Source organism: Pungitius pungitius, chromosome 2, assembly GCF_949316345.1.
Source record: "Pungitius pungitius chromosome 2, fPunPun2.1, whole genome shotgun sequence".
Taxonomy (NCBI): Eukaryota; Metazoa; Chordata; class Actinopteri; order Perciformes; family Gasterosteidae; genus Pungitius; species Pungitius pungitius.
Genome location: NC_084901.1, coordinates 26,691,080 through 26,701,814, shown reverse-complemented (window position 1 = coordinate 26,701,814; position 10,735 = coordinate 26,691,080). Strand labels below are relative to the sequence as shown.

General features: G+C 49.1%; 1 protein-coding gene and 1 long non-coding RNA gene across 2 annotated transcripts; both read left to right on the top strand.

Moving 5' to 3' along the window:
* The first annotated feature begins 658 nt into the window (after nt 1-658).
* Nucleotides 659-1,090, top strand: LOC134107207 (uncharacterized). The gene is made up of 2 exons (XR_009942700.1): nt 659-788; nt 987-1,090. It is a non-coding gene; the product is annotated as an uncharacterized LOC134107207 (long non-coding RNA).
* A 3,643-nt stretch (nt 1,091-4,733) lies between these two features.
* LOC134107206 (uncharacterized) lies at nt 4,734-7,727 on the top strand. Its single transcript, XM_062558797.1, has 2 exons — nt 4,734-7,425; nt 7,624-7,727. The coding sequence occupies exon 1, from the start codon at nt 4,952-4,954 to the stop codon at nt 7,235-7,237; it is 2,286 nt and encodes a 761-aa protein (XP_062414781.1). The 5' UTR covers nt 4,734-4,951; the 3' UTR covers nt 7,238-7,425; nt 7,624-7,727.
* The last annotated feature ends 3,008 nt before the right edge of the window (nt 7,728-10,735 follow it).

Sequence of the window (10,735 nt, the reverse complement as noted above, 5' to 3'; positions counted from 1 at the left end):
ATTGCCGGAAACTGGTTCTTCCCTTTCTTCCCGGTTCTTGGGTCCCTATGTGGTGGAGGAAAAACTCAGCGAGACAGATTATGTCATCAAGACCCCAGACCGGAGACGACCAACCCGAGTATGCCACATTAACATGATTAAAGCATATCAGGTTAGAGATGGTTCCAAATCTGGTACCAGTACAAGTCCGGTGGTTGCCGCTGTTAAGCACGTTACCCAACCTGGACTCTGGGTAACTGATGAGGACAGTTTAGCGATGCGAAATACTCCAGAGCAGTGTGCTCATTTGGGTAATTCTGAGATGTTAGCGTCTCTTCCCTCACATCTGGAGCATTTGAGTGATCAGCAGAGTGCTGATATACAGTTACTAATTGCTGATTTTCTGAGTCTCTTTAAGGATGTCCCGAGTCGGACAACTGTGTTGGAACACGATATAAAGGTAGGCGATGCTGCGCCAATCAAACAACATCCATATCGTGTTAATTTAAGTAAGAGATCAGTAATGAAAGCCGAGGTAAACTATTTGATAAAAAATGGAATGGCAGTCCCCAGTAGCAGTCCTTGGAGTTCTCCCTGCTTGCTGATTCCAAAGCCAGACGGGACTCAAAGGTTTTGCACGGACTACCGGAAAGTGAATAAGGTTACTGTTGTGAATTCTTCACGGGAGAATGTCGATGCTTTTATTTTGAAGTTTTATTTTGACAGCGCATGTTGTTTCCGCTTCCGGTACCGCGAATACACGCTACGCGACACGGACAGTAGATCCGTTAGATCGAGTCATTGATGATGTAAGTTATGTTGCCTCAATTTGTACTCATCTGCTCACACTGTTAAGCCTGTTAGCTTATGTGTGTTTACTGTGTTCACTGTCAGTGTTATTTCTGTAATGTAGTCGTTCCATAATCGCTCAATGTTGAGCTAAGTGGCTAATCTGGCTAGCGAGCCTGCATTATTCAGTTTGTAATTTGTTTCTGTGTTTATTTCAGAAACTCCATCCATCTTTACGGTCATCTTACTGTCCACTATGTAACTCCTTCTGTCAACTAATCTGTAAGCCTACAACGGGTAAATACAGAAGGGTATAAAACAACCAGATGTCCGCGTGTTCTCTGACCGGAACCCTGTAGTGGTCAATGTCCTACAACAAAAAGCATCTCCGGGGGGCGAATCCCCAAAAAATGGTCCTTCGAGCCGGATTTATTGACTACTACAGAAGATGGCATCTGGGGAAAGTTTTACTCATCAGCCTCATTACGAAGAGCAACAGAGTCATGTGAGACATCATCGCGTCCCTAAACATCTTGAGGACTACGTCCTTGCCTATAATCCACAGCGACCTGCCCTTTCCTCCCACACGACAGAGGAGCAGAGAGGAGCAGCGGCCGCAGCGGACGGTAGCCGAGCGGATGCAGCCTCTTTTTCGGACAAATGCGCAGTCTCACACTATACCAACTCTGATGACATGCTGAACACCACTTCACTAAAACGACTCGTCAAATCCATCTCTAGGAATGAGAAGGAGGAAGATGCTGAAGTGGTTAAGCTAACACATAAACTCCAGCAGTATGAACTCCGCCGTCGCCGTCGTCAGGAGCTGCTGGAGCACATCGCTTCCTTCATGAGAGAAGAAGAGATCGAGGAGGATAATGACAGCAGGAAAAGCGCCTCACCACCATCAACACCCTCGTCTCCCGTGCTTCAACCTCATCGACTCCTCATCTCCCCCAGCTACTTGGTTTCACCGCCAGAAGAGCGGACCAGGGACGTTGAACCTCAGGCTGGCAGCACCATACCAGGACATATGTTTGGGAGACCAGAGGCAGAGACTGAGGTTAGAACCTACACCCCTATAGCAGGTGAACTGAGACAAAATTCTGTGTTTACCCCAGTGCTTCCAGCCCAATCAGATCGTTGGGGTTCCTCGTATTCTGTAATTTCATCAGGTATGATGACACCTACTCGGGTCCAGCAGAGCTCTACCAGGCCAGAACCACTGCAGTCTCACGCTTCAGAGCTACCTCCCCCCTGTGGTGATGCAAGACGAGTATGTGGACAGTTGAGTGCTACGGCTCCGATACATGAGCCTGCAGCAGTCTCCTACAGCCATCCAGAAGCACAACGTCACCACTCACCACAAGTGATACCTCACGCCCTTTACAGCCATGGCCCACCTCAGTATGCTACATTGCCTTCATTAATTCCACCACCTCAGCAGACTCTATCTGTCCCGAGGGATAACTCATATTCAGCTCATCAGATGCATCTGCCATCAGGTCAGACAGGGATCCCATACAGCCCGGGGTTGCCACACCGCTCCGCATATGGTGTACCAACACCCAAAATCCCAGACTTCTCCATTGACAGCGAAAAGGAGTTTGCTAACCTGAAGCTGGCTATAGATAACCTGCTTGAGCCCCATTCAGAACTGTCTGAAAAGTACAAATACCATGTACTACTTGAACATCTTAAACTGCCCGAAGCGCAGATGATTGGTCAGTCCTGTCGTCACCATCCAAATCCATACTCAGCAACTATGCAAGCCCTGCAGTTACAGTATGGTCAGCCACACCAGCTGGCACAAAGCGAGATAGCAGCCATTCTGACCACCCCAGATGTGAAGCCTGGTGATGCCCACACTTTCCAGAGTTTCGCCCTACGAGTTCACCTTCTGGTGAGTATGCTGCTCTCCCTAGAAGGACCCAAAGGCATGGAGCTAAACTGCTGCTCTCATGTTGACCGCTTACTCAGTAAGCTACCCAAGTACCACAGGGACGGGTTTATTGAGTATCTACAGATGCAGGGAAAGCTGAATAGCACGAGTATCAACCCCTACAACCTGCAAGATCTAAATGGATGGCTTCAAGGCAAAGCTCAACAGCAGCGCTTGTCCAACAGATTAGTGCAGCGCTACCAAACCGGACAACCCCAAGTTACAGGAAGGGAGAAGATCATCCCAAAGAACAGAGGTCAAGGTGCCGCTGTATATCACAGTACAGGGCCCCCTCCGCAGAGACCTTCTAATAACTTCACACAATCCAAGAAACCATTCAAGATACAATGTCTCTTCTGTGACAGCAAAGAGCATTATATCAGTCGCTGTCGCAGTATCACTGAGCAGTCTACAGTTGATCTGGACAAGTGGATAGCAGACGGCGGGCGCTGCTGGAAATGTGCACGATCTCATGCGCCTGAGTCGTGCAACCTCAAGAAACCCTGTAGTGACTGCAATGGTATTCATCTCCAAGTTCTCCACGGTGTAGCACAGCATCGATCCAACATCCCACAGTCAGGAGCCACAGAAAGCAGAATCTACCTGACACCCAGCATCACATCGAGCAGAGTATTGCTGAAAGTTGTTCCCGTCCTGCTGCACAACAAGCACAAGTCTATGGAGACCTTTGCTATCCTAGATGATGGTGCACAGAGGACTATCATCCTACCAGAAGCAGTCCAGCAGCTCCAGCTGACCGGTGAGTCTGAGACGCTTACCTTACGCACAGTGCGGACAGACATTACACAGCTACAAGGGTCAACGGTCAACTTCGAAATTTCCCCCAAAGATAACCCACAAAGGTGCTACAAAGTACAGGGAGCATTTACAGCTGCAGGCCTAGACCTAGTAGAGCAGACTTACCCCACACAAACACTCCAAAGACGACATGCTCACCTGCGAGGAATCCCACTGAAGCCTTTCTTTAATGCCAGTCCAATGGTGCTGCTTGGATCAGATCATGTACATCTGATTACTGCCACAAAGCCGGTACGTAGAGGAGCTAACAGCGGACCTGTTGCCATCCATACCGCCCTTGGATGGGCTTTGCAAGGCGCCGAACGGTGTGGATCTCAGGAAACTAAAGTGGAGCAATGTCTTTTCACCACAGTTGTTCCTCCCAATGACCTCCTGTGCCGAAATGTGGAGAAGTTATGGCAACTCGACGTCCTGCCGTTTCGCAACGAGAAATTGGTAGTTCGTTCCCGTGAGGACCAAGAAGCCATGAATCTCTTAGAAACAAAGACGCAGAGAGTCAACATTGAAGGAGTTCAGCGCTATGCAACCCCTCTCCTGAGAAGAAGAGGAGCCCCTAAACTGAACAGTACAACTCATTCTGTCATAGCTCAATTGCGAGCCACAGAGAAACGACTCAAGAAGGATCAGGAGAAGGCAGATACCTATTCAGAGGAGATTGGCAAGCTCATCCGGGCCGGTTACGTCAAAAGGCTTCTGCCTAACGAAGTGAACCAATCTGAGGAGGCATGGTACCTCCCCCATCACCTTGTGTGTCATAACCAAAAGTCAAGGCTGGTCTTCAACTGCTCTTACAGTCATCAGGGTTCCTCAATGAATGACCAGCTGCTGCCTGGACCCACTCTGGGACCTTCGCTACTAGGTGTCCTTCTACGATTCAGACAGCATTCGGTTGCTGTGAGTGGAGACATCCGGGCAATGTTTCATCAGGTTCGTCTTCTGCCTGAGGACCGATCACTCCTCCGGTTCATCTGGAGAGACATGCACAGCGAGAACCCACCAGATGTGTACGAATGGCAGGTGCTGCCATTTGGCACAACGAGCAGCCCGTGCTGTGCCATTTTCGCTTTACAGCAACACGTCTGGAATCAACAAGCGAGTTATCCTGATGCTCTGCAGTCAGTGCAACAGAGTTTTTATGTGGATAACTGCCTTGAAAGCCTCCCTAACGTGCCTGCCGCCACACACAGAATCAACCAATTGCGTTCTTTACTCGCAGACGGAGGGTTCGACCTCAGACAGTGGGCCAGTAATCAACCTTCAGTGGTAGCTCATCTTCCGACTGAGGCTAGGTCCTCTGCTACAGAGCAATGGCTGAGCCAAAACAGGACAGACCCGCTAGAGCCGGCCTTGGGTCTTAAGTGGAACTGTGCTGCTGACACCCTTGGCTATCAATATCGTCCCATTCAACATGCAGCGTTGACCATGAGGACAGCATATCAGGTACTGGCCAGCCAATATGATCCTTTGGGGTTCATTGTGCCTTTCACTACACGTGCCAAGGTACTCATTCAGCAGCTGTGGTCCAAACAGAGAGGCTGGGATGACCCGGACCTGCCCACAGGCCTCCAACAAGCCTGGGAAACATGGGAAAAAGAGCTACAGCACCTCAGCACGGTATCCATTCCCCGATGTTACTCGCCAGTCTCTGTGGAAGAGGCGGACGCAGAGTACGAACTCCATGTCTTCTGCGACGCGTCCGAGAGAGCATATGGAGCGGTGGCCTACCTCACAGTACAGGTAGCAGGCGACATTCACACATCCTTTGTGATGGCTAGGTCACGAGTAGCCCCCAAGAGGCAACAGACCATACCACGCTTGGAGCTCTGCGCTGCGCTAGCAGGAGCTCAATTGGCCAAGCTGGTAGAGACCGAGATCACGCTCACTATCCGTCAGACAATCCTCTGGACTGACTCCACCACGGTACTGGAATGGCTCCAATCAGACTCTTGTAGATATAAGGTGTTCGTCGGAACCCGCGTATCTGAGATTCAGGAACTTACTGATCGACAAGCCTGGAGGTACGTGGACACCCGGAGCAACCCAGCCGACGATATAACCCGGGGTAAGACTCTCTTGGAGCTGATGGAGCCAGGTCGTTGGAGTCAAGGGCCGCCGTTCCTAAAGCAGAGCACTGAACACTGGCCAAAGAAGCCTGAGCAGACTACAGCAGTGACTTCAACCGAACTAAAGGGCATCACATTCTGCGGCCTCACAACAGTGGAACCTAATGACAATCTTCCTGATGCTGCTCAGTTCAGTATGTGGACCGACCTGGTGGAAGCCACTCGCCAAGCAAGCCAGAAGGCTCAAGGGGCGGCCCAGGGTTTGAGAAATCACCAAGCTGCAAACCCTCAGGAAGCGGAGACCCTTCTGCTGAGGAGGTCTCAAGCCCATAGCTTCCCAGAGGAGGTCACCGCTCTCAAAGCACAGAAACCTGTGCCAAACCACAGTCGCCTGGTGAGCCTGGCCCCAGAATGGGACCCTTTAACCTGTTTGGTTCGAGTAGGAGGGAGGCTGCGAAGGTTGCAGAACACAAGCCTGGGAGAGATCCATCCGATTGTTCTCGATCCAAAGCACCCAGCAACAAAACTCCTTATCAAACACATGGATGAACGTCTGCTACATCCAGGTACGGAGCGGGTGTATGCAGAATTACGAAGGCAGTATTGGATCTTGCGAGGACGACAAGCTGTTAGACAACATCAACTCAAGTGTCCATCCTGTCAACGCTGGCGAGCTCAACCTAAGGTCCCGCAGATGGCGGACCTGCCACCACAGCGCCTGCGGCTTCTCTGCCCACCTTTCTATTCAACAGGCGTCGACTGTTTTGGCCCTTACCTGGTCAAAATAGGCAGGAGGACGGAGAAGCGCTGGGGCGCCATCTTTAAGTGTCTCACAACCCGCGGCATCCACATAGAACTTCTCAACTCTCTGGATGTAGACGCCTTCCTTCTTGCTCTTCGGCGGTTCATCGCGAGGCGAGGCAGACCGAAAGAGTTACTCTCCGACTGCGGTACTAATTTCCGTGGTGCTGAACGGGAACTTCGTGAGGCTTTCGCAGCCATGGAACCACGGCTGAAGGAACACCTGACGGAGTACCAGATCGACTTCAAGTTCAACCCACCTAGTGCCCCCCACTTTGGTGGAGTATGGGAAAGAGAGGTCCGTTCCATAAAGGCCGGCCTTCAAGTGGCAGTTGGGAGCCAGTCAGTCTCTGAAGATGTCCTCCACACAACCTTAGTAGAGGTCGAAGGGATCCTCAACTCAAAACCGCTAGGGTACGTGTCAACTGATGTCGCTGACCCGGACCCCATCACTCCTAACATCCTGCTCATGGGGCGGCGGGATGCCTCACTGCCTCAGGTTGCCTATGCTCCAGCATGCATAGGAAGACGGAGATGGCGACATTGTCAAGCACTTGTGGACCAGTTTTGGATCCAGTTCACACGGAACTATTTGCCCACTCTTCAAACACGGCAGAAATGGCAGAAGGCCGTTAACAACATTGCTGTTGACGCGGTCGTTCTGATCGTTGACCCATCGCTTCCCAGAGCTCAGTGGCCGATCGGGAAGGTTTGTAAGACAGTCTCCAGTCACGACGGATGTATCAGGACTGCAGAGGTCTTGGTGAACGGTAAGGTCTACACCAGACCGGTAGCTCGTCTAATCCAGCTCCCTGAGTTCAAGGATGATGCTAATGCTGCATGAAGAATTCCCGTTATTACACATTTGCTGTTCAAATGTGGGGGCGGCTGTTGTGAATTCTTCACGGGAGAATGTCGATGCTTTTATTTTGAAGTTTTATTTTGACAGCGCATGTTGTTTCCGCTTCCGGTACCGCGAATACACGCTACGCGACACGGACAGTAGATCCGTTAGATCGAGTCATTGATGATGTAAGTTATGTTGCCTCAATTTGTACTCATCTGCTCACACTGTTAAGCCTGTTAGCTTATGTGTGTTTACTGTGTTCACTGTCAGTGTTATTTCTGTAATGTAGTCGTTCCATAATCGCTCAATGTTGAGCTAAGTGGCTAATCTGGCTAGCGAGCCTGCATTATTCAGTTTGTAATTTGTTTCTGTGTTTATTTCAGAAACTCCATCCATCTTTACGGTCATCTTACTGTCCACTATGTAACTCCTTCTGTCAACTAATCTGTAAGCCTACAACGGGTAAATACAGAAGGGTATAAAACAACCAGATGTCCGCGTGTTCTCTGACCGGAACCCTGTAGTGGTCAATGTCCTACAACAAAAAGCATCTCCGGGGGGCGAATCCCCAACAGTTACGATCCCTGACTCATTTCCTTTACCTCGCATGGATGACTGTATTGACACCATTGGCTCAGCTGCTCATGTCACCAAACTTGATTTATTAAAAGGGTATTGGCAGGTACCTTTAACCCCGCATGCTTCTGAGGTGTCTGCTTTTGTAACTCCGGACAGTTTCTGCCAGTACACGGTGATGGCGTTTGGAATGAGGAACGCCCCGGCCACCTTTCAACGGTTGGTAAATATAGTATTGGCTGATATTCCTGATTGTACAGCGTACCTGGATGACCTAGTGATTCATTCCACTACCTGGGCTGATCACATAGACACGTTGAGGGCTGTGTTTGCACGCTTGGCCAGCGCATCGTTAACCCTCAACTTGGCCAAATGCGAATTTGGAAAAGCAACCGTAACGTACTTGGGTAAGGAGGTGGGAAGAGGTCAGGTTCGCACCCTAACTGCCAAGGTAGAAGCTATCACACAGTTTCCTGCTCCTGCTACTCGGCGTGAATTGCGCAGGTTCTTGGGCATGACTGGGTATTACCGAACCTTTTGCAAGAATTTCTCCACTGTCGTAGCCCCACTGACCCAATTACTCAGTCCTTCGGTGTCATTTAAGTGGACTGATGAGTGTCAGTCTGCTTTTGAGTCTGTGAAAGACCTACTGTGCACTTCTCCGGTTCTGTCTGCCCCAGATTTTGAAAAACCGTTTAAGTTGGAGGTGGATGCCAGTTCTGTGGGTGCGGGTGCTGTACTGTTGCAGGAACATGATGGAGTAGATCACCCAGTTTGTTACTACTCTAAAAAATTCAACAGTTGCCAGTCCCGTTACTCCACCATAGAACAGGAGACTCTGGCGCTGTTGTTTGCATTACAGTTTTTCGAAGTTTATGTTGGCTCCAGTGTGTTGCCTGTCGTGGTATATACTGACCACAATCCTTTAGTTTTTTTTGGGCCGCATGTACAACCACAACCAGCGTCTCATGCGTTGGGCGTTGGTTATACAAAGTTATAATTTAGAGATACGACACATAAAGGGGTCAGAAAATGTGGTTGCTGATGCTCTGTCTAGGGTTTAAATGAATAGGTCTGTGATTTTTTTTTTTTGTGTTCGATACCTGAACTTTTGTTGCGTACAGACCATGTCGTAATCCCACGGGTTTACTCTTTTTTTGGGGGGGTGTGTTACATGTCCCCATGTTTTGTGTCTCTGCCTTTAACTGTGAGTGGGGGTAGTGTTTTGTTTTTTGTCATGGCTTACAGGTGTGCAGTGCTGGTTGGCTGTTGGCGAGGAGGCGTGGCCGTATAAAACCTGGGGAGCAATCAGCTAACGAGCTGGTGGCCCATATAACCAGCCTCGTTGAGGAACAGAGGGGGGGGAGAGAAAGAGAAAGGAGAGGCTGTGTTTTGTTGTATGGCCTGGCTGACATTGTTTTGTGTGGGATCTGGTCGAGTGAGACCCAATGGTACTCTACCTCAGTTCTGGAGAAGGGGTAGGTAGTTCAGCCCATGGGTGTACATTTTCCATCACGTAGGTAAACCTTTGTTACACACATTAAGTTAGCTGGGTGGGGTCACCCCTGTAGTTTTTGCAATAGAGAGGTGAGCTGGTTAGGGATAGATTGTGTTAGGCAGGGAAAGGGGTGTAGAGCAAAAGGGACCTTTTGTTTATTTCCTTACTTTGACCACAATCCCCTTCTCCTCCCTGATTTGGTTATGTGTGTACCTTTTGTTTTGTTGTTGTTTGTTTGTGTCACCTACTAAATGTCCCACGGGGACCAAACACAAGTTTTACGTGTCAGGACTCATTTGTTTCAGCTGCACCCCCCCTCCACACTACTTCACTGTCCACTGCTGATTATACGGGGGGCGCCAGCACAGGTTTTTACGTTCCCCACCTGTAAAACGAGTTCCAACCTAGGTGGGAACGTAACACTATCTTTCTAAGGCAGATGAGGTTTTTACCTCTAATTTTACTTTCTGCGTCAAATGGCTGCTCCGAGCGCCAAGGACAAGAGAACCGCACAACATTGCCATGAAGACCTTGGGGAAAGGATACTTCCGCTTGGGAAGAGCCAACAAGACAAGTTTCCACCCTCCTCATCAGGTCTCCAACTTTTCCCCCACCTCGACCTCTCGGGTAGTAGGAATCCTGTTCCAAAACAGGGCTGTCTTGGAACAGGATTCCTAAATCCCAGTTTAGACATTGGGATGGCCCTTGCTTACCTCAGGTCATATGTGTGTCTCAGTTGAGAGTTTACATGGATACAGGATAACATTAACACAGTACATTACATCCTGCTCAAAGTGTGGTTATGTTTTTACAGTTGAGTTCCTGAAGGCCTATTGGTGATCTCATTAGGCACTCACTCTCAATGCATTAGCTCATTTACTTCAACAGCAGAATGGGAGCAATAGTTAGAACATTAATCATTTGCATTTTTACAGCCTTTAGTTAAATTTTGTTCCGGCTCTGCCTCATCGACCACAACTATGGGAGACGCTGTTTTGCATCTTGTTTCTATGGACAGTTCGGGTCCCAATGTTTGTTAACTTCCTCTACCCTTTTCACAAGGCTTACAAATCAAAGGCCATATGGCTGAATACACCCATCAGATGCTTTCAGATCCCTGACTGTTGGTGGAAAGTGCACGTCCCCATGATGGAAATTAGCTCAGACAGCATGAGGTCACGTAATCCTATGTGTGAACATTGTGCATTTCACAATAATTAATTTTTAATTCTCATACGGGCTGCCAGCCACTGTTTAAATGATCTCCCAATACACACTAAAGTGTCTGCGTTGATAGAAAGCAAGTCCGCTCAAAAATTATTATCAGCGAACCAAGAAGGATTAGTAATCTTCAACAGGAATGTTTGGAAAGTGTTGATTTAAGAATTGCAGTGTGGTGTTATTTGTCATGATGGTATAAA